The sequence below is a fragment of the Seriola dumerili genome, unplaced genomic scaffold, assembly GCF_002260705.1.
Source record: "Seriola dumerili isolate Sdu_G_001 unplaced genomic scaffold, Sdu_1.0 BDQW01000035.1, whole genome shotgun sequence".
NCBI lineage: Eukaryota > Metazoa > Chordata > Actinopteri > Carangiformes > Carangidae > Seriola > Seriola dumerili.
The window spans coordinates 1,887,367-1,909,804 of NW_019174290.1; the positions used below are offsets into that span (position 1 = coordinate 1,887,367).

Here is a 22,438-nt window from a genome sequence, read left to right on the forward strand (position 1 = left end):
ATATGGACGTCATCCAAAGGAACTCTTAAAGGGATGGTTGTCCTGTCCTGGCTCTAAACTTGCTGTGTGCATGTGTGAACATGTGTGTGTGTGTCTGTGTGTGTGTGCTTAGTGTCTGTCTGGAGCAGGATAATGCCAGTCTGAAAAGCCAATTCCCTGATCAGCTCTATGTTGTCCTTAGCTGCTCCATACCTGATGACATATGGGCATGTATATGTGTGTATGTTTGTAGGTCTCTGTGGTCACTTCCTGCGTGCATCTGCATAAGTAAGGCTCTGTGAAACATACTTCCTGTCTTTTCTGGTGAGCTGGCTGCCATATATCCTTATTAGGAACACATAGAGCCAGCAAGAATTCCTAGTGTAAGTTTATGAGTCTTTGTCCGGTGCCCTTATTGAGTTAAAACGGCACCCTTACCCACCCACTTAGTCCCTGGTCAATTTATAAAATGAGCTTTGCATGAAGATTTCCAAGTGTGTGTCCATGAAAATAAATGTAGCACCTAAACAAGTATTTCAGGTCAGAGAATCACAATGAGGTTAGCTGTGTGACACATCAGGGCGTGTGCTTGAGCAGGTGTGTTCATGCGTATCTAAGTGAGTCACACTCACAAATAACAATTTCAAAACAGGTCTTGTAGTTTCATGCTACCAAATATAGGTGTGTTCTGAAAATTACACACCTGACTACTGCATCTCACCGAGGGAAGCGAGGTTAATCTGCCCCTTCCACTCACTTAAAACATTATCACACAAGTGGTGAGAGATAACAGATTTACACCCTTGCTACTCTTTGCTGTCAACATAACCCAGCTTGACCACAAGTATCACTTACACTTTGCTCGGCATGTGTGATTTGTGTGTGTCGTGTATGCCAAGGGCAGACGTGTCAGTCGGGGTGTTAACAGTGCTGTCAGTGACCCTGAGATTGTAACTACCCCATGTCCTGGCACTACTCACCACAAGTGTCCGTGATGAATGAGAAAATTGTGCTTTGCAACAAATACATTAGCAGGCTTCAGTGCAATCTAGAACTGGATTCTGGATTCTCTTTTGTCCTTCAGTTCATTAGAAGAATTATGGGAATGTTTGTCTATGTACTGCACTTAGATATTCCTCCAATGCACAAAAATAGAATTAGCATGGGTTTATTTAATCAACTGTGGTTCACGGTTTGTGTAACCATGATATTATGTGGACCCCTTGCCATTACAGATTATGTCAGGGATTAGAAATAATATGAATTCGCTCATTTTAGCAATATCAAAAAAAAGAAAAACACATATTTTGAGTTTGCTGTTTACTCGTGGACTATATTGTGTATTTTACCACAAGAGCTGTGGGACTTGTTGCCCTTGTGTGTGTCACACTTGTTTATCATCATTATTATATAATATACAGTGAAAGAGAAAGAGATAAACACATTGAACAACATTATTGAACACTGAACAATCCCAGATTGATCATTTTGATAGTGTATAGACTAGTTTTCATGTCGCTCGTCCCCCCCCTGTCTTGTCAGAGCGCAGAGCTGTTATCTGCATGCGCCACACCCAGTGGATGCGGCAGAACCAATCAGATGGCGTCGTGCGGAAAGTTTTCCTTTTATGGAGAGGGGCTGCAGCACGAGCTCTAATAAAACCCTGCAGTCTACTGGCCTTCATTGCAGTGAAGTTCAGACACTAAACCCAAGCGGAGTGTAGCGCTCAGTCACAGTCCTCCTAAGCCGGTAACCCTCCCTCATACAGGTAAGAGAGCTGCGGAATGAGGATGAAATTTTTCGTCATATTTTAAATGCTTCTTCTTTGATGTGTGCATGTGATAATTTAAGGATTCAAACTGAAGTTAGTCCGCCGTTTAAGTTATGATGTGAGGTTTTCTGTGCAACACCCGTCAAGTTGAAGCAGCCGGTGGAACTTCAATTCGCCCCGCGATTCGTTATATATTTCGTGCTCAGGCACCTGGCCATTGCAGTTAAAGAGGAAGCTGTCACTAACGATTAAGTGTAACTAGATATGGGGCTGGTATTCTGTCGTTTATATTTAACGGATGGTGTGGAAATAACCCGGCTGCTGCATGTTGTCATCGCTTCATCAGTCAAACAAATCAGACTGCGTTAAAAGAAAAAAAAAAAGCTTGACCCTCTCCGTTTACATGTAAGTAGCTGCTTTGGCACGGTGTCCGGATTCTGGTGTCTCCGGTTTCACACACACACACACTTCCACAAACAGATGATGGCTGCTTGGACAGATTAAACTTAAAAAGACTTAACTAAAATTGTAGGTAGAAACTTAAAAAATGTTGCTGTGACATTACACCTATGCAGTAATTCAACAATCTAACATCTTATGAATGTTAGTCAGAAATTGCCTTTTTTTTTTTTTTTAAAAAATGTATTTATTTTTTTATTATAAACATAACCTTGTAACCATGGTCACGACATATCGGTGCACCTGATGACAGTGGGATGGAAGTTAATTCATTTCAACTGTTAAAACGACTGTCTTAAAGTAGGCTGCATGTTAGCGATGTGAAGATAGGTAATTCAGTTATGATGATCCCGTTGAAGGGAGTGGCCGGCTGTCGGTGTCATTTCAGGTTTAACGACAAACGGGGCGGCTTCACGGGCCGGGCTGCCGCCGTCTCTAAGCTGCTCTCACTTTCGCCTTATATGGCCATAGCCAGACCGAGGGAGAAACAGCCTTTGTTTCTCAGCTCTGGATTTGGACTGGAACCTGCGCCACTGCGACATCCAGCGTCCAGTCTCTATAATGACATGGATTTAACCGAATTGATGGTTGCTGGATTTAACACAGGACTGTCACAGAGCATCACTTTTTAAACATTTACTAATTTCCTATCCCTTTCTCTCCCTCTCTATCCAGAAAATGGAAGACGAAATTGCCGCCCTCGTTGTTGACAACGGATCCGGTATGTGCAAAGCTGGCTTTGCAGGAGATGATGCTCCACGTGCTGTGTTCCCCTCCATCGTTGGACGTCCCAGGCATCAGGTATACAGCTTCCCCATCACATTATGATTCCTAAACCTTGAACAACATACATCACAACATCGCAGTTTTGATTTGAATCTCTAATCACGCTCCCCTTTGCTTCCCAGGGTGTGATGGTTGGTATGGGCCAGAAAGACAGCTATGTTGGTGACGAGGCACAGAGCAAAAGGGGAATCCTGACTCTTAAGTACCCCATTGAGCACGGTATTGTCACCAACTGGGATGACATGGAGAAGATCTGGCATCACACCTTCTACAACGAGCTGAGAGTTGCCCCTGAGGAGCACCCAGTCCTGCTCACAGAGGCCCCCCTGAACCCTAAGGCCAACAGAGAAAAGATGACCCAGGTAACATTGGCTGTCACGCATGCTGACAAATCCCCTCAGTCAGGAAACCTGCTCAGCTAACCTGCAGGGCCCAACAGGGAACTGTGTTGCTGCCCAGGCATTTCTTCTTTTCAATCCATTTCCTCCTGCTCCTATAATCTCCAGGTTTCTTCTGTCCTGAGCTGATCTTTTCATCTCTGCGGATGCTTCAGGTCTCTACCCCTCTGCACTGTGATGCATCAGGAATGACTAGTTGCAGCATGGTCACTGCTGTTTTTTATTTTTTTCAAATTAGGCTTGTGTTGGACTTGCTAAAGTAGATGACAAGCATCTAACTACACTGACTGCATGATGCAACAAATAATGAATGGAGCAGGTTGCTGCACTCCATCTTGTACAGTCAACATGACCAAACTAAAGTACAGATCATTTTAATGACTGGTTGGTGTTTATACTCAAAACAAAACAGGCCAGTGTGCTGTGCTTTTCTTGATCTGACTGTACTAACCCATAGCAGCTTACTTCAGGTTGCTTTGACTCACTGATTGGATGACTCATCTCTCTTCTCCCTCTCTCCTCCAGATCATGTTTGAGACCTTCAACACCCCTGCCATGTATGTGGCCATCCAGGCTGTGCTGTCCCTGTACGCCTCAGGTCGTACCACTGGTATTGTCATGGACTCTGGTGATGGTGTGACCCACACAGTGCCCATCTATGAAGGCTACGCCCTCCCCCACGCCATCCTGAGGTTGGACCTGGCTGGCAGAGACCTCACAGACTACCTCATGAAGATCCTTACTGAGAGGGGCTACAGCTTCACCACCACAGGTGAGCAGCGCACAAACACTGTCTTCAAAACAAACTGTTATTTAAAGCTATGGGAGACAAAAAATATGATAAAACGTCTTTTCTTCTCCTCACAGCTGAGCGTGAGATTGTGCGTGATATTAAGGAGAAGCTGTGTTACGTTGCACTGGACTTTGAGCAAGAAATGGGAACTGCTGCCTCCTCCTCATCCCTGGAGAAGAGCTACGAGCTGCCTGACGGACAGGTCATCACCATTGGAAATGAGAGGTTCCGTTGCCCCGAGGCTCTCTTCCAGCCCTCTTTCCTTGGTAAGTAATATCATGGAGCCACCATTTTTGAGATATGGGGGGGAATATATAGAAAACAAACGGTGACTTATATTTGACTATACACCCTCTTTTCATAGGTATGGAGTCTTGTGGTATCCATGAAACTACCTTCAACAGCATCATGAAGTGTGATGTGGACATCCGTAAGGACCTGTACGCCAACACTGTGCTGTCTGGTGGTACCACCATGTACCCTGGCATTGCTGACCGTATGCAGAAGGAAATCACTGCCCTGGCACCCACTACCATGAAGATTAAGGTAAAACTCCTCCTTATCACTCACATCCTCCCTGTGGCAATGATGCCAAAAAAGTTCCAGAAAGCTCTTTACCTCTACTGCCACTCAGTGGACAAATGCAGTTAATGCAGTATTCAGTCTATTGCTTGCTTTTGACCTGGTGTAAATGGACTCCAGTGTCTTTAATACCTTTTTCATGTTCCTCCATGCAGATCATTGCTCCCCCAGAGAGGAAGTACTCTGTATGGATCGGAGGGTCCATCCTGGCTTCCCTGTCCACCTTCCAGCAGATGTGGATCAGCAAGCAGGAGTATGATGAGTCTGGCCCCAGCATTGTCCACAGGAAGTGCTTCTAAACAGACTGTCAGTCCCCCTCCCCCAAAACACACACTGCTACAAACCCAAACGACGGGCTCTGCATACATGCCTACACCAACACACTGGTGTATGCTGAGCCCACAACACCTCTTCCCATTTCCCTCATCACTATGGCTATGGCACCATGCCCCCTGATGGGGAGAAACTCTGCCGGAAGTACAGAGCGTCCCAGGCGGTGTGAATGTGAGGAACATGATGTCCATTGTCGTGTTTGTGTAGGTCATTCCAGATGTCTTTGTTCACCACCTTATTTGCCTCTATGAAGGTTTATTCTCTGGTGGGTCCACTGCCCAACAGACCTGTAGTTTTGCTTAATATGTAAATTATGTAATCTGAAACTTGTTTTGTTTTTTTGTACTTTCAGCCTTAAACAATACTTGGTCCAGTTTGTTTTTGTCATTATGCAAAAGACAAAGCTTCTACCTTGTATGGAGGTGTTTGAAGGTTTGTGCATTGGGCTTCAAGCCTTTGGTGTACACAACTACCCAATAAAGCGCACATGTCTGAGATTCCAGTCTGACTACTTGGTCTTTATTTATCTTGCCACATAAAGATAATAAAAGGAACATTTTATTTTGTCTTCAACTGCACTTTAATATTTATGGAAGTTACACACATGTTGCTTTACACTGCAAATTAAAACAGTTGACCAGCACATTCAAATACAGTTCCAGAATTGTTAATATAAGTTTTCTTTATACAACCACAGGCCCAGTAGGTGGCATTAGTGAGGGCTGAATTCCATTTAGCTGCCTCATTTTCAGAGTCTCTGTATTGTATATGCTGGATCACAAACTGGGAGGCATTCTTAATATTGGGGGACACCTGTGCCTTTACTCTCCTGTCACATCAGAATCTGGTGTGTCCTTACAATGGATCTGATATGTAACATTTTACTATTAATGAAGTATTGTCGAACGGCTACTGCTGAATTCCACAAATTCCTCAGTGGGTCTCTTCAATGATGTAATGAACCTGCAACCTATATTAAAACCCAGGATTTGACTGCATAAGTTTTTAATGGTTTGAATTTTTTTTTCTTCGTCCATCTTAAACATGTCAATACTGGTAACCATTAACTGATATAAATCAACCTGACTGCTAAAGCAGCGAAATGACAAACTTTATACAGCTACCTTGTAAGTGCACTCTTAACACAGACTTTGGGTGGAGTACTACCTCACTGTGAGTCTTTTTTGTTATAGTGCCATCGTGTGGACAATTAAATGTATAACTAAGATTTTGAGTTTAGTATTAATGTAGTCGAGCGGACTACTTGCAACAAACGGTGCCATGTATGGTTGGGAAATTTAATTAATAGATCTCACTGTCAATTTCATGAAAATTTAATTTTTTATTAACTTTCACTTTAAATAAGTTTGAATAATGCACTGGTTGCACTGATTGTTAATTCGCCGCTGATGTTTTTGAAACTTTATTGCTCCCCTCTTGTTGAATTTTGATACGGTCAATTTGAACTTAGACTACTTCCCATTACATACTGTTCAGTTTGTGTTATTTAATAAATATTTATTTATTTTAGTGGAACATGCATTTTAAGCAATCGGGCCAGTTAACGGCGAATAGTGTATACCACGATTGAAAAACTACAAAACTGGTTTGTAGCTAAATTTGGCAAAGTAAATACACCAATAAAGTCTTATTTTTGTTTTTCATAATGAATGTAAAAACCATATTCAAATCATAAATCCTGCAGCGATATGAAAATCATAAATGTTGTAAATATTACCTTTAGCTTAAAAGAACTTTCGCATAATTTGTCGGTCGTTACTGTTATTATTACTTACAATATATCTCCTTCTCCTAAAAAAAAAACTAACAAATAATAATAATGATCATAGCATATAGTTTACTTAATAGTTTTACCTTTTTTATTCAAAAACAAGTCAAAACAAAATATAACACAAATCGGATTGGTCCGACAGGAAATGTGTCCGTCACTGTAAAACCCTCCGTCATTGTGCAGCCGCAAACATCATCCGTCCTGGCAACAGTTGGTTCACAGTAGAGCTGCTTCGTGGAAACATGAAGCGTTGGCTCTCTGGATGAACATTTAAAATCTTGCTGCTCATGAGTGGGAAAGTGAGAGGCATTTCAGAGGACATGGATCGACAGATTGTACAGGTTGGTGGATCGACAAAGCTCAACAACATCTCATTATTTTTCTTAACGGTAACGCTGAGCAGACCAGCTGAACTGTTAGCTAATGTTAACGCTAAGTTAGATCATACCAGACTTCACTCAAATTTCACTTAACTTGTTAAACCAAGTTTGGTTAATACGTATAGGCCGTGCTGCAGAATGAAATGGTTTTAGTGTCTCTTTTCAAACCTGACGCCTAAATTGACCTGCTCTTAAACAAAAAAATAATTAAGTTGTAAATCTGTGAACAGACAGAGACACTTCTGCTGATGGTAATGCTGATATTATATCTATACGAGTTTGTACATCTCTGTACGTCTACTCTGTGACGGGTCTTAGGGTACAAAAAGCTATATCCTTGAAACATTCACATCTATACTTTCTAATCAGCTAATTTTTATCATTGTGTGTTGGGCTGCAAATAACGACCATTTTCATTATCGATTAATCCGCAGATTATTTTTAGATTGATCAACTAATTGTTTTGTCTGTAAAACGCCTGATAATAGTGAAAAATGCATTTCATTATTTCCCATCTTCAAATGTCTTGTTTTGTCTGACCCACTGTCCAAATCCAAAGATATTCAGTTTACTATTGTTTATGAAGAAACAATATAAGAAAATAAGATAGGCAAACAGCAAATATTTTACATTTTTGCTTAAAATGACTTAAAATGATTATTCAATGATCAAAACAGCTGTTATAATAAAGCTGAGTAATTTTAGGTCAACTAATTGGTGAAGCTCTGTGTGCATTTCCACAGACTCAAATGAAGTGCCACAGTCACAGTCTGATACTAGCAGACAGTGTTTTTGTAGACTGAAATATAACCTGTGGCGTTGTAGTTCATGTTGTCACTTCCTAATCAAAATATTGCACTAAATACTATGTTTCCACTTAGCATTGCTTTAGCTATAGTTAATAAATGAGCAATGTTTAATGTAAGAGAGGGCAATTGGGATAAAACCATCTGTCATGGTGTATTATAGTATATTACCTCCAATTACCTAATACATTCAGAGATTTAAAAGGAGAGCTATCACCATAAATGAGACAAAATCATATCACCCAGCTATAATTTACAACAATATAACATAGCAATAACAAACAATAACATAACAAAATAGTGGGAATTAGTTATTGCTACCAGACATTAAAAGATTTCTAGCATTTTGAGCATCTTGGTAATTCTTCTGCCTGGATCTCAAAGCATCCAACTTTGACACTGTTTGCTGTACGTCTCAGGCGGTATGCGATGAGGACACAATGTCGTCTACCTCGGTGGGAATGTCAGATCTGTCCGATGAGATCCTGCTGTGCATCCTCCGCCATGTTCCAGTGTGTGACCTGCTGCTGAATGTGGCCAACGTCTGCCACAAATTACAGACACTGTGCCATGATAAGACCCTGCTCACACACGTCAGCCTGTCTGAGGAGTATCTGGTAAAGCTATTGAAAAAAAACGACAAAAAGTGACATGTTTCAGGATTGTTTAAGTAAAGATCTAGTCTATCTATTAATCTTTAAGTTCATGCATGTGTGTGGAACTCTCTGTTTATTAAAAACCATTTCAGTGGAACAGTTTAACAGATGGAAACATTTGTTCTTGTTTCTCCTCCAGGCTGATGATGTTATGGTTCAGCAGATATTGAAGCAGCTAGCCAATCGCGTGCAGTCTCTGAGCCTGAACGGTTGCTACTGGCTGTCTGGCTCGACCATGGATCATCTTGCTCGCTGCAGGGCAGTGACGCACCTCGATGTCACCGGCTGTCGCCTCACTTCCATTCGTCTGTCCCGTCTCCTCTCCTCCCTCTCTTTACTCAGATCACTTGCTTTTGATGTGACACCGGGCTTCAACTCTGCTCAGCTTAGTTCAGAGGCAGTGGGTTCACTGAGCCGCCTGTCAGAGCTCAGACAGACACTGCTGACACCAAGTTATGGTGTGGTGCCGTGCTGCGCCCAACTCCGCAAGTAAGTATCTGTCAGATTACTGAGATTTCAAGCAGTGCAGTATATTTAATTTTATCCATTTTTACTTATCAGGATACCAACTGGAGCATTTATGCACCATGTAGTAGTGCTTAACGCAAAGTGCAGCTTAGGGTGATATGAATGTCATTAGTTTCATGCAGGTATTTGGTCATAAATGACCTGATGGTGGCGCTAGAGTTGAACGTTAAGGGATCACCAAAGTGATTACAATACATCCAGAAGGGAGCATGAATGTCAATGAATTTCATCGCAGTCCATCCTGTTGTTGTGGATACATTTCACTATAAACTACAAATGTTAACCTCATGGTGGCACCAGATGAAAAATCAGGGCGTCACCAAAGTCAGTGGGATTCATCCACTGGGAACCATGAATGCCTGTGTAAAATTTCATGGCAATCCCTCCAGTGTTGTTGAGATATTTCAGTCTGGACAGACTGACATAGCCATCCCTAGAGCCACGCTGCTGCTAGCATGGCTAAAAATATGAACCACGTTGAATGTGTTGTGTCTGTGTTTGCGTTTGTCTTCAGGCTGATGCTACAGTTTGACATCCCAGATGTGACCAGAGAGGGTGTCGGTGTTTGCTGTCAGTTAATGGTCGGTCAAAGCAGTGTGCCACATTACCAGCAGCTGGAGGAGTTCACTGCGAGGCTGGCTCCAGGAGAGGTGAGTATACATGTACATGTTATATATTCCCATACAGTATACCTGCAGTATATACTGCAATACTGTGCCTAGTGTCTGTAATTAGTAGTATATCTGTGTGTTAATGTCCATAGGTAAACCAGACCTTGCTCCTTCTCTACCTGGCAGTGTTCAGTGTTCATGTTCCAAAGCGTCTCAGAGTTTTCCTCATCTCGATTCCTGGTCCAAACCCTGCTCACTGGCCCGCTGCCCCCTCACTGGCCCAGAGCTTGGGTCAACGAGGTGACCTGGAGGCCCTGCAGCTGCCTCGGTCCTGGCTGGACTCCTTGTCACTGAAGAGAGCTCTGGAGGGAAACAGTCCGAAGCACCTCAGCTTCAGCCGCTGCCCGGCGTTGTGGCCACAGGTGTTCCAGTCGCTGCTGGAGGGAGGACTCAGAGATGCTACACAGCTGACTAGCCTGAACCTCAGCGGGATCAACCAGGTCCTTTACTCAGAGTGTAGGAATGTGGAAGATCACCTGGATCCTGGGAGAATAAGCCAGTTGGCAGTTGGCTGCTTCAACATTAAACACCTAAACCTGATGCACACACACTATCATCATGAACACTCACCTGGGCTAGGTGGGGAAACACACCTGTGTGCCAGCTTGGTCAAATTCAGACACCTGCGCTCTCTCACTCTGCCTGCCTGCACTCTGTCAGACGGCTTAAACACACATCACATCTCCACAAACAACACGTCTCCCTCTCAGTTGTTCCTGGGGCTAAAGAAAGTTCCACGTGTGGGGCTCCAGATTTACAAGCCCGATTCAGAGTCTTTGTCAAGGGACAGCACCTCAGGGCTCGCTCAGCTCCTAGCTGGCTGCTCTTTTTTAGAGACCCTAGAGCTCATTGGCCCAGGTTTTGTCTCTACGCTGCCTCGGCTTGAGCCCTGCACTCGTGCCAGCGTGGAGCCTCGTGGTATGTGTGCGTGGGCTCGAGGAGTTGGCGATACGCATTTGGCCGCACTTGAGGCTCTGCCTCGATTACGTCGCCTGACTCTGGCTGGGCTTCCTGGGGTCTTAAAGGGAACAGGGCTGGTACAGCTGGCCAGGCAGTGCAGAGACCTACAGGTTTTGTCCATTGCCAACATGGGATCACTAAAAACCATGAACTACACCCCTGCCTTGCTGGAGACGTTGAAACAGTGCACACAGCTGCAGGAACTCAGGTTAGAAGATACCTTTGTTACTTTTCATTTATTGCAATAATAAACACTGACGATCAGATAAATCCTACAGTCATGCTTATTGTTATTTATTCATTTATTATTGGAACTAATAATGTAATCTCAGTATTAGTTTTTCTCGGTGGGATGTTAATGTGATGTTAAATACATTCAAAACCATTACATGCTTAGATAATTTTGTAATAATTATTTTATTAATTATATTTTATAATTAAAATTATATAATCTATCATGATCATCATTATATCCCCTTTTAAATAATCATGGGAACCTGTTACCATTCAAACCATATATTCAGACTGAACCTTGTAGTTTAAGGTAGTCTTTTTGTTTTTGTTGTTTTTGTCATGAAAGATGAAGCGCTAAAAATAAATGGTCTCTGCCTGTTTTTTCTTGTTTGTTTGTGGGAAATTGTGTGTCTGTCTGTTAGGTTAGAGCAGCCCTACCTGAATGCCAACGCGTCATTCTTTGAGGCGCTGTCCTCCTGCTCTCGTCTGCAACGTCTCTGCCTCATCTCACGTAGCGGCACCTTTGACCCGTCAGCCACAGAAGCCTTCATGGAGCGATGCTGTCATGTCATCATGTGCCACATGTTCATGGGCGGCACCTTGGTGGCTTGCCGCACACTGCAGAAAGCTCTGCTGGACAAGTCAGTGAATGTGTGTGCGTGTGGGCATACCATCCATCTGACATTTCATTGTGAGACTAATCTCTTGTGTTTCCTCTCTCTGTTAGATTTTCAGTGGAGCGCTCAGCTCTGAGTGTGGTCATCTATCCGTTACAACATGAAGACCTGCCTTCAGTCATCAGAGATATCCCACTAACACTGCTGGATCGGATAACTTTGTTCCAGAGCCATGTGGCCCAACCACCACATTTATCCCCATTGTGACATGACCAGAAAACTTCAGTGTGATTGGTGCTCCACAGCTGAGGTACACAGACTGTTTTTTTTCTGCAGGAAAAGAAAATCACAAATGAAAGAGACTGATTGTCATCTGCACTTGTGTGATTTTTTTTTTTTTTTTTTTTTTTTTTTTTTTTTACACCAACAACGGTTACAACAATACACCAGTAATGCTTGTTTACATTTACATGACTCAGTAATGATGGTCTACAAAAGGAAATTTACTTCAGTTCACCTCCACGAGGAGGTCAAAAGTCAGGGTCAGCTACAGACTGATGCTCTGGAGCTGGTAGGGATTTTTAGTCTGTTGTTCCATGACATTTCATATTTGGTGCCATCAGTATATTCTCGCTTCTCAGTCAAAAATCATTTCTGCTAGTCTGAAAATAAGTGCCAAAAATATAAATTAAAGGATGTATTTGTTCTGAAACTGTAATGACGTAATAAACTCCATACAAATTACTTTTAATTCTTGTCTGCGTACCAACACCAGTAATGACATGTTTGTGCTGTGGCCCAGTCTCCACTACTGTGTCAAATAAGTTTAACACTTGCACATTGGTAGTTTCTCCTTAATTGTCATCTGCATCTATTCTCATGTATTCATTACATGTAAAAATTTATGGTTCGGTTCAGTTCAGTGTCTGGGGGATTAATTTCTTTCAATTATCATCATACTTCAATTTAATGAAAACTTTAACAGCAGATTTGAACCACAGTTATTGCAACCCAATTACTGTCCACTGTTTCTATCCTACAGTGCTGCAGGATACTGAAACTCAGCTATTCTGCAACAGTTTCAATTGTTATTTACTCAGATATTTGTTGCCCCAGAAATTTTGACACATTTTCACATAAGTAAAATTGCTTATTTTGCATCACAACATGCGTATGACATAGACAGATATGGATATGTATTTTTTTTAATCAAAGTAATCATTTTAATTTTGTTAATGTCTGAATTAAAATCTGATAAATTCTCAATCAGTTTTAACTTGAGTTACGTAGAATTGTTGTTTACCATGACAAATCTGAGACCTCTCGAGCAGAAACAGAGCTACACTAAATACATGAGTCTACATTCATGCCAGCAGCACAGTGAGGTGCTTTGAGCTAAATGTTAACATCATCGTGCTAACAGGGATGTTTAGCAGAAAATGTTTACAATCTTACTTCAGTGTGTTCAGATGCTAATATTTGCTAATTGTCACTAAACACAAAAGGTAAGACTGATGAACCAAAGTATTGGAAAATGTTTCATTTTGACTTGATGACGGCTGCAAGATAAAGTTGGGGGATTTCCAAAGTCACTTGAACTCATCCTCTGGGGAGCATGAATGTCTGCTCAAAGTGTCATGGTAATCCGTTCAATAGTTGTTCAGATATTTCAGTCTGGACCAAAGTGGTGGACTGACAATGCCATTCCTGGAGGCATTAGCTTGGCTAACAATGAAAATAAATGAAAATGATTCTTGTAAGATAAATTATTGTTGTGATTTATTTGAATCTGACAGTCAAATTAGTGTTAACAAATCATTTTTTTCTGATATTTAAAAAAAAAAAATTGGATTCCCTCCATTCTGTTATTAGGCTTGATGTTTTGTGGCATTCACACTCCTGCTGAAAACAATAATACTCATCCCCACTGCTGTACAGTATCACCAGTGACAAACATTTGCTGACATGAGACTGACTGGACACATATTGGCAGGAACTGCTACTCCAGGTCACACAGCTGGACGCTGCCTGCCAACCACAGCCCAGGGTAGAGCGGCTGTGTGAACGTGGTCTCGACGCTGTGCATCAGCTGCAGTGTCGTGTCACAGACGCAGTAGAAGGTAAGAATACCTGCTTTATAATCCAGGTACACACCGACTCTGGAGGACTGAGGCTCCGGCACTGCAGTCTCCTCATCATTGTGTCTGAAACATTTATCGTTATTGTTTAAGTCTAAACTCCAGGACTTGTCGTTGTAGCCAAACGCACACTCGACAAAATAATCTGATCTGCCGAGATCCTTGTACGCCACTGCTACTTCAACAGACCCTTCAAACTCCACCTCCCAGTAACAGCGTCCCGACAGGCCCTCATTACACAGCACCTGAAAGAGGTGAGAGAACCTGTCTGGGTGTTCAGGATACGGCTGCACCAAATCTGTGAGCTCTGCCTTTCTGTTGTCGTCAGACAGAAGCAGCTCTCTGTATGCTGTGTTTGGGTTCAGGGTGAGGTGACAATAATCTGGAGAGGAGAAGAAGAAGTGAACAGATGATGGATCTTTCATTGTACACCTCATGTCAATGTGTGATAGTATTTTACCTCTTAAATACAGCTGCACACTCAACTGGGATCATTTAAATCTCCCCACCAGATTAGCGTGTTTGAAGGAATCAGTAATTACTGATTACAGTAATTACCTTGTTATATGTTGTTGGTTTTATCCATATAAGGTGTAAAAACATGAGCTTTGCCTGGCCAAGAAATAGTCAAACACATCACCCCTGTAAACTATATTATGTTGTCTTTGCAATTCAGTTTTTGCACAGATTCAACATAAAATCATATGAATTTTGACCGTACAGATGTCAGAGTGGTGTCAATCTTCTCATCTAATCATCAGCAAGAAAGTGAATTAGTACATTTCCCAAAATGCTGAACTGACTCCTCCACTATGGAAGCCAAGAGCAGCTGAGGTCATCTTGAGAACTAATTATCTTGTTCACTCGGGAAAACAATCAGTTGTTTTCTTCAGATAGCGAGATAATTATCACGTCAACTCCAGAAATTTCAAACAGAATAATAATTTTCAAACAGGATCATTTCATCAGATTCTTCCTCTTTTAATGAGAAGATTATTCAGTAGTTGAAAATTCACAGAGGACTGTATTTCAGTCATGTTGCTGATGTTAACAGAATGCTCTATGAGAGGTATAGATTAGCTGGATTGTGTGTTACTTTGGGGCAAACGCTTCAAGACACAGGTGCACTGGGCCTGATGCACAGACAAAGTGGTTGCAAAGCACGTGGTGGCTGCACTGTGCATGTGACAAGAGGGTTTTCATCACACCATGACAGTTAACTGTAATTTTGGATGTTATGTTTTGGTGTTTTTTTTTAAATTCTCACCAGAACAATACTTTTTACTCCTTTAATGAATTATCTCTTGTTACTTGTGCAAATGACTGTGATCAACCACACTGGTCCCTCTCATGATGCTAATTGCAGTATACTATCTAACAATGAACCACAAACACTTTGAAGAGGCAGGGACCAGATTGTTCTGGGAATAAACAAATACTCTTGTCCAATAAAACAACATGCTACTGAGGGATGATATCATCTTTATTAATACAGTTTGAATACACAACCTTTATCTCTTTATTGCAACAAAATGACACAGTTATGCGAAGATAACTAACTTATGATGACAAGATAATGGGATTAAATCAAATAATTACAAATTCACAAGTAGTGACATGACTGTGATGAGAATGTTTGGTTTTACCGTAGATTACAAAACTCACATTTTAAGAGGTCCGCTCTGGTCTGAGGTTCGTCTGTCAGTGAATCATCTGTTACAGACACAGACACACAAAAACATGTCAGACACAAATTCAGTGTCTCATTTTAAAAATAGAAGTTTATATGATTATTTTAGAAGTGGATTATCACTGAGGAAAATGTATTTTCAAAACAGAATGTCTGCAAAATCACTCACAAAATAATTTTTGAGAGTTTATTCAAACAAAATGTTTTTTTGTTTGTTTGTTTTTTTTAGTTTTTAATTACAGGTTCATGTGAACAACCGATGATAATACTAATATGTTTTTTCATGGTACGAAGTCCAGTCATTTGTGCTGCTTGTACATTTGTTCTGTGTGTGTGTGTGTGTGTGTGTGTGTGTGTGCGCGCGCTTTGCACCAGGAGGAGGTGTGACGTTGGAGACGGGACGGGAGGGTGAAACTTGCTGGTCTTGTTCAAGAGGCTGTAAAAAAAAATCATATTTATTTATTTATTTATTTTAGGTAGTATGTAATGTGTCACACTTTGTCACAGTAAATCAACAAAAAGTGTGACATTAAAGGGCCTTTTATTGAGCTATACAATCCATTTATGATTAAATCTGAGGTGAACAACATGAGGAACAAACTATTTTGATAGGAAAATACTACCAGTGCCTTCATTTAATTTCCCTCTCCTTTTTCACTTAAATTCAAAGATACAGACCCTACATCCGCAGGTCTTTAAAACCACCATATTCAACTTTATTAAAGAGCTTTGTAACTTCACTATCTCAGTTCTGGGTGTTTTTAAACGTTCAGGAAAATTACAAAAAAGGAATATGAATTTTACTTCAGTGTTTTCAAGCCTCAGAAATATAAAGAACTGGTGACTTTCACTGACCAGACTGCAGCCCATAAATCCCTCACAAGACGCTCTTATTTAGTGAGTAAAGTTTTAATAATGACCATAAATCACTTTCCGTGCCCGTAATTAAATTTAAAGGTCAAATTCTTTATTTGGACTTTGGAGCCCTCTGCTGAGACAACAAAATGTGGATACACTGTTAAATGGTTTTCCTTACACGGTAATAATGTTGACTGAAGATAACCTACTTTTACACGCTGATATTTACTGCCTGATTTATTTATCTGTCGATTGATCTCAAGCGTGAATTTGGAGACTTTAATGGCTCGTAAACCTTCATTTGATGTCAGAGTTAACAGAGATTTGAATTTCAAGTAACAATATGGAAGTAACGTTAAACATGCACATCACATCAATCACATTCAAACCTAGGTGACAAATCATTTCTGGACATCAGAGTATAATAAGTTGGTATAATGTCAGGTAAATTCCATACACAGTCTGGGCGTGGACTACATGACACGCACGCACGCAGACTAATTTCTAAACTAATTTTTTACCATTGTCGCCAATGATGACGCTCCAACTCTTCAACTCTGTCCTCTGTCGCTGGAGCTTAGGTGTGTATCCGTGAAGTCTGTGTGGCAGTTTTGAAATGAATCAAGTCTTTAAATATTCCTCTTTAGTCTGGCTCACCGTCTTCACCTCACTTCACCCCAGGAAGAGACGCAGAGATGAAATATCTTTTTAAACGAGCTGGGGGCAGTGGTTTTAATGTTTACCCAACACGTGAATCCTATAGCGGCATAATAATCTATCACCGATGTAGTCGATCGAAGTGCTACACCCTAACCAGAACAGGTGAAGGTCTTTCAACCTATTTATGTAACCCAGTAGTAAACAATAACATTTTAATTCAAATAAATAATTATTGTTAATCTACGGAGAGCAATAAGCGAATAAGGGGCGCTTTGTAATTTTCTATCAATATCGATTATTCAGGTCTTGAATCGTTAGGCATTGAAACATCGTGGGGCACATCATGTTTGAAGCTTCGTAGGTAACAACTAGCCATGGCTAAGTCTCTTAAACCGTGTAGTTTGTTTTCTCAGCTTGTCGTTAGCTCGATCAAGAAAAAGTGTTAAATATGTTAACGTCCGCGGCCTGTTCGTGCGTGCGAAACGGGAGGAAATTCTCGGCCCCTGTTGCTAAGTTGTCCCTCCTCTCGGTGGCTAAGAAGTCACCTAGAGGCCTCAATCTGACAGGGGTACAAAGCCTGACACAAGTCCGGTCATCCTGGCTCTTCACACCGACTCCCTGGCAGCTGTCAGGGGGACTAACGGTCAGGTCTGTGTCCCTGTCCGCGGCTTCGCAGAGGGATGCGGACCCTCTGGCTGCCCCCTCAGCCCCAGAAGACAGGGAGAGCTTCGGCTCCCTCTCCGCCGACTTATCCGCCAGGAGGTCGTTCAGGAAAAGCAGCCCAGACACCCAGGATCTGCAGCACCGAGAAGACGACGATGCCTGGGCGGAAGAAGAGAATGAGGACGCAGTTAAAGGTCGCTGGAGGCCTGGGAGGAGAAACACACCGTACTGGTACTTCTTACAGTGCAAGAAGCTGATCAAAGACAACAAGGTCAGTTGGGTTGAACTGTTGTGTCTGTCCTGCTTTCTTTATGTGTTATTGACAAACATATGCTGTTGTCTCACAGCTGCAGGAGGCTTTGGATTTGTTCAGCAGAGACATGCTGCAGGGAGAGAGGCTGCAGCCGCAGGAGTACAACTACACCGTCCTGATAGGAGGCTGTGGTCGAGCCGGACAGCTGAAAAAGGCCTTCAGACTCTACAATGATGTAGGAATATTTCATTTATATACTTTTATCATTTATCATCAACACATCAAATGTTACTTCAGACTTCAAAGTGCTTGCTTTAATAGGGTTACACTCAATTAGTAAATATCTTGTATTTTTTTTTCAATTATTTATTGGTCTATATATCAGGGGAAATGGAGGTTATTGTTTATTACTGTAAATGTGCCAGAGGCAGACAAGTTTTAGTTTAGATTTTAAAGTAATTAGTTAGTTATTAAAATCTGAAGCATCATTTCTGTCCCTCAAATAATCAAATAATTGACTTATAGTCACATTACATATTTGGTGAAGGTGTGAGGGACACTGTATTAATGTGATGGCTATGCTGTGCATTTACATTCATTTTTAAGTTATATTCCTAACTTTGTTTAGTTATTTTAGTTACTACTATAATTGTGACTGTGACCAGTTAATTTTAAGCTCAGTTTTCTCAAAATATGTTATATTGTGTTTATTTGAGTTTCCGGTCATAGCTTTAGCCTTTGCTTCAATTTCCAAGTTGTACTTTTAGCCTAAAACAATCAGCTTTACTTCACATTGTTACATACATCTTTTTCAGATGTAACTTTCTTGAGACTCACACATGAACGATGACCGCCTCGGATCACATAATAATGTGTGTAATTACGTGTGTGTATATTTTCCAGATGAAGAAGCGAGGTGTAGATGCTGTAGATGCGACCTACACCGCGCTGTTCAACGCCTGCGCTGAGTCACCCTCCAAACAAGCCGGTCTTCAGCAAGCGTTGAAGTTGGAGCAAGAACTCCTGCGCAAAAACTACGCCCTCAGCACCATCACATACCACGCTCTTCTCAAGACACACGCCGTCACCAACCACCTTCAGGCCTGCATTCACACACTCAGGGTACGACATTTGTATGGGTGTATGGAGAGAAGTTGCTCCATTGAACTGTGTGAGATTTCTTTATACATGAGTTTGTGTATGTTTGCAGGAGATGCTGCAGAATGGACATGTTGTAACTCAGGAGACGTTTCACTACCTGCTGATGGGCTGCTTGAAGGACAAAGAGGCAGGATTCAGACTGGCTTTACAGGTAGATACATGCTAACAGGAACCTACAAATGTGTATAAGATTCTTTAGAGAATAACAGCAGGTCAAATGTAATAATGAGTCTTTCAGTTTTGCAACTAATGATTTTTCTCATTATCAATTTATCTGCAGAGGATTTACCAAACTGTTCAATTAATCATCTGGCCAATGAAATGTCACAAATTATGAATTAAATGTCCATCGGACTTGCTTTGTCTGAACAAAAGTTTCAAATCCAAAAATATATATTTCACAAGCAGAGGATCAAGAAAACCTGCAGTTGTGCCTATGAGGAAAGCATATGCTTCTGCAAAACAGTGACGTGATGACCACACATAACGCCAAGCCATGGTCTGGTGTGTGTTTGACAGTAATCATTTTAAATGTCAGTGGAGGCGACCACACACTTAAGCTTTATTCATGTTTCATATCAAATCACTATCATGTACGTATCTGACAAAAAAAAAAAAACTAAATCCTTGTCAATGATGTAGGCTATGTGCCGTCTGTAAAGGGGATGACGAAGAAGAGATTATCTATTTTCCTACATGCTCAGACATTTGAGAGTGGACGGAGATCTATTTTTGAAAAGATCTGGAACAATTTGTGTTCACACATACACATTGTTTTAAAAATTAGATGACCCAGTGTGGACGTAGTCTAACTCTTTGTGTTGGTTTCAGGTTTGGCGGCAGATGCTTAAGTCAGGGATTCGTCCGGACTTCAAGAACTATAACCTGCTCTTGAGAACTGCAAGGGATTGTGGGATTGGTGATCCTGCCCTGGCCACTGGTGTTCTGCTTAGGACTCAGTGGGAGAGCGAGAAAGAGACAGAACGCGTGTCAAAGGTCAAGTCAGAGTCTGGATGCAAGGACGTGATAGACATTGACCTTCTGGAGAGGCAGTTGTTTATACAGCCTGCTCCACACAGAGACCTTGAGGAGTCGTTTAGCAGACAAGAATCCACCCACCTGATACCAGTCAGACAAACAGAAAACACCTCGCTGCCTGTTCACATAATGAACTCCACAGCCCCTAATCTGCTGGACCTTTTTGAAGGGAGGAAGGGTGCTGTGGTCTCCCTCGGTACTGTGGATGGAGCATCAGATAGGCTCGCCCTGATCGGGGGAGCTAAAGGTTTTCTGGAGAAGATGGCAGCTAATGGACTCAGACCAGACATCAGGACTCTGACCCTGTTGGCCGATTCGATGGAGCCGAGCCACCAGTCTCTGCAGATGCTGCTGCAGGTCGCCAAGAAGCATCACGTCAAGCTCGACGTCGCGTTCTTTAACTCCGTGATCCGTAGAGCAGCCAGGGCTGGTGACATGGAGGTGGCAAAGGTACACACACACACACACACACACACACACACACACACACACACACACACACACACACCACCATCCACACACACACACACAGACACACACAATGCATTCCCAAGCCCCTTACTGTAAACCTAATCTTCCTTCCTTATCCAGAGCAAAGAGGAGAGAGATTCTGGAGAGAGATGTTTGTGTTAGTGTGATTTTCAGTGCAGGCCAAATTCGATTCATCTCAGTTGTACTGGGGAGGAGGCAGAAATCTCAGAGGGGTATCAGCACAAGAACCTTTTATACCTTTTTGTAGTTTTGGTGAAGCAACACTAAATGTGTGTGGGCAGGTTTTTGATGCATTTCTTCCTCTCTCCAGGGTGTGTTGAGTGTGATGCATCGGCGCAATGTGAGTGTGGACGTACAGACATATGGAAGCCTCGCACTAGGCTGTGAGCATAAGAAGGACGGCCTGCAGCTGCTACAGGACATGCAGGTAACAAAACACACATCCTAGAAGTCAGAACAGATTGTCTTATCCACATGTTCTATGTTCAAGTAAACATAGAGAAAATGCTGTGTATTGATGAACCATAACATAGTGAATATTAGCAGTATTTATATTAGGAGTAGTTGTAGTACAAGAAGAAGAAAAATGTTGTGATTTGATAGCCTTCTGTCATCTTCACATACCTGGCTCTTTGTGTTTTTCTGCAGGAAGCGGGACTCAAGCCCAATGTCCAGGTGTTCTCTGCTCTAATTGGCCGAGCAACTCAGAGACTGGATTATATTTACCTCAAAACACTCCTTAAAAGTATGAGCGACATGGAGGTGTGGCCTAACGATGTCATCATCAGACAGCTGGAATTTGCTGCACAGTATCCTCCCAACTACAACCAGGTGAGGATATATCCAATACATGACGACATAAGAGTTTGCCCTGGTGTTCCATCTAGTCAGGACACACCTGAGCACGAGGTAACTGAGCAGATGCCTGCTCTGAGTGGAGGGTTGATTCATTTGAAGCAGAACTTGGATTTGCTCCATTTGCTGATAAATGGTTTCCCAGCAGATTCATATTCTTCATGTTGCCCCTTGTCTCTCGGTCTCTTCCTTCCATTCTTCTCTCTGACTCTCTAAATCCCAGTACAAGTCCAGAAACAACTACCTGGTCCAGATTGATGGTTTTCGTGGTTACTACCAGCAGTGGCTGAGAACCATGCCTGCTCAGGAGGCTGAGGGTGAACAGCCAGGACTGCAAACAGAACCAGACGCTGCAGAGCTAACAACAGAAGCTGCAGATGGACCGACGCAGGCTCAGAGGAACCAGAGAGCTGCAGAAAGGAGACATAATCCTCGTAAAAGGGACAAGACTAGCAGCACTGCTTTATAACAGCACTCCTGAAAATATCTCTGACTTCTCTCCTTGGTCCACTGGTTGTCTGTTTGCATTCAGCTGTCTAAAACTGAATGGACTTGGTGTTGAAGTTGTACCTCATGTACCTCCTTTCAATTAACTTTGTGCAATTTTATCCTAAGCAAAAAATCAATGGTATTGTCATTTATATTGTAATAAAAGTAAATTCCAAGTTTCAATACAGGATTCTTATGAAATGTCATCTTGGTTGTGTTTTTTATTATGTTTCACTTTGAAATATGGATTTTAGGGCCATTTTCTGAGTCAACTACAGATTTATGTGTCGGTAGATTTAATTTGTTACACAACTTTAAAAAATAGTTGGTTAGATGAATAAAAATTGCAACAAAAAGATTTCCAAAAAGTTTATTCAAAAAAGAAAGATGTTTGTG

General features: G+C 41.8%; 4 protein-coding genes across 4 annotated transcripts; 3 read left to right on the top strand and 1 right to left on the bottom strand.

Moving 5' to 3' along the window:
* The first annotated feature begins 1,658 nt into the window (after window positions 1-1,658).
* LOC111216734 (actin, cytoplasmic 2) lies at window positions 1,659-5,603 on the top strand. The gene is made up of 7 exons (XM_022738356.1): window positions 1,659-1,747; window positions 2,885-3,010; window positions 3,118-3,357; window positions 3,919-4,165; window positions 4,261-4,452; window positions 4,551-4,732; window positions 4,924-5,603. Exons 2-7 carry the CDS (start codon window positions 2,888-2,890, stop codon window positions 5,065-5,067), a joined length of 1,128 nt encoding a protein of 375 aa, XP_022594077.1. The 5' UTR covers window positions 1,659-1,747; window positions 2,885-2,887; the 3' UTR covers window positions 5,068-5,603.
* A 1,516-nt stretch (window positions 5,604-7,119) lies between these two features.
* fbxl18 (F-box and leucine rich repeat protein 18) lies at window positions 7,120-12,120 on the top strand. The gene is made up of 7 exons (XM_022738240.1): window positions 7,120-7,234; window positions 8,499-8,696; window positions 8,875-9,224; window positions 9,778-9,913; window positions 10,027-11,102; window positions 11,551-11,769; window positions 11,856-12,120. Exons 1-7 carry the CDS (start codon window positions 7,181-7,183, stop codon window positions 12,010-12,012), a joined length of 2,190 nt encoding a protein of 729 aa, XP_022593961.1. The 5' UTR covers window positions 7,120-7,180; the 3' UTR covers window positions 12,013-12,120.
* A 66-nt stretch (window positions 12,121-12,186) lies between these two features.
* Window positions 12,187-17,351, bottom strand: LOC111216651 (stonustoxin subunit alpha-like). Its single transcript, XM_022738242.1, has 4 exons — window positions 16,953-17,351; window positions 15,946-16,009; window positions 15,549-15,596; window positions 12,187-14,265 (listed from the first exon to the last, which is right to left on the bottom strand). The coding sequence occupies exons 1-4, from the start codon at window positions 16,953-16,955 to the stop codon at window positions 13,745-13,747; spliced, it is 636 nt and encodes a 211-aa protein (XP_022593963.1). The 5' UTR covers window positions 16,956-17,351; the 3' UTR covers window positions 12,187-13,744.
* Window positions 17,352-17,383: 32 nt separating this feature from the next.
* LOC111216650 (pentatricopeptide repeat-containing protein 1, mitochondrial-like) lies at window positions 17,384-22,248 on the top strand. The gene is made up of 8 exons (XM_022738241.1): window positions 17,384-18,025; window positions 18,102-18,242; window positions 18,911-19,129; window positions 19,218-19,319; window positions 20,000-20,656; window positions 21,009-21,125; window positions 21,347-21,529; window positions 21,777-22,248. The coding sequence occupies exons 1-8, from the start codon at window positions 17,540-17,542 to the stop codon at window positions 22,020-22,022; spliced, it is 2,151 nt and encodes a 716-aa protein (XP_022593962.1). The 5' UTR covers window positions 17,384-17,539; the 3' UTR covers window positions 22,023-22,248.
* Window positions 22,249-22,438: the final 190 nt, after the last annotated feature.

What these genes read in the sequence shown, in the direction of transcription:
- LOC111216651 (XM_022738242.1), bottom strand. An exon ending in CAACGTCACACCTCCTCCTG is followed by an intron (nt 15,597 to 15,945) that starts GTGCAAAGCGCG and finishes TGTCTGTAACAG; the next exon opens with ATGATTCACTGACAGACGAA. An exon ending in CAGAGCGGACCTCTTAAAAT is followed by an intron (nt 14,266 to 15,548) that starts GTGAGTTTTGTA and finishes TCTCCTCTCCAG; the next exon opens with ATTATTGTCACCTCACCCTG.
- LOC111216734 (XM_022738356.1), top strand. Translation starts at nt 2,888, where the DNA reads ATGGAAGACGAAATTGCCGCCCTCGTTGTTGACAACGGATCCGGTATG. An exon ending in TTGGACGTCCCAGGCATCAG is followed by an intron (nt 3,011 to 3,117) that starts GTATACAGCTTC and finishes TTTGCTTCCCAG; the next exon opens with GGTGTGATGGTTGGTATGGG. An exon ending in ACAGAGAAAAGATGACCCAG is followed by an intron (nt 3,358 to 3,918) that starts GTAACATTGGCT and finishes TCTCTCCTCCAG; the next exon opens with ATCATGTTTGAGACCTTCAA.
- LOC111216650 (XM_022738241.1), top strand. Translation starts at nt 17,540, where the DNA reads ATGTTAACGTCCGCGGCCTGTTCGTGCGTGCGAAACGGGAGGAAATTC. An exon ending in AGCTGATCAAAGACAACAAG is followed by an intron (nt 18,026 to 18,101) that starts GTCAGTTGGGTT and finishes GTTGTCTCACAG; the next exon opens with CTGCAGGAGGCTTTGGATTT. An exon ending in CCTTCAGACTCTACAATGAT is followed by an intron (nt 18,243 to 18,910) that starts GTAGGAATATTT and finishes TATATTTTCCAG; the next exon opens with ATGAAGAAGCGAGGTGTAGA.
- fbxl18 (XM_022738240.1), top strand. Translation starts at nt 7,181, where the DNA reads ATGAGTGGGAAAGTGAGAGGCATTTCAGAGGACATGGATCGACAGATT. An exon ending in TGCTGCGCCCAACTCCGCAA is followed by an intron (nt 9,225 to 9,777) that starts GTAAGTATCTGT and finishes GTTTGTCTTCAG; the next exon opens with GCTGATGCTACAGTTTGACA. An exon ending in CAGAAAGCTCTGCTGGACAA is followed by an intron (nt 11,770 to 11,855) that starts GTCAGTGAATGT and finishes TCTCTCTGTTAG; the next exon opens with ATTTTCAGTGGAGCGCTCAG.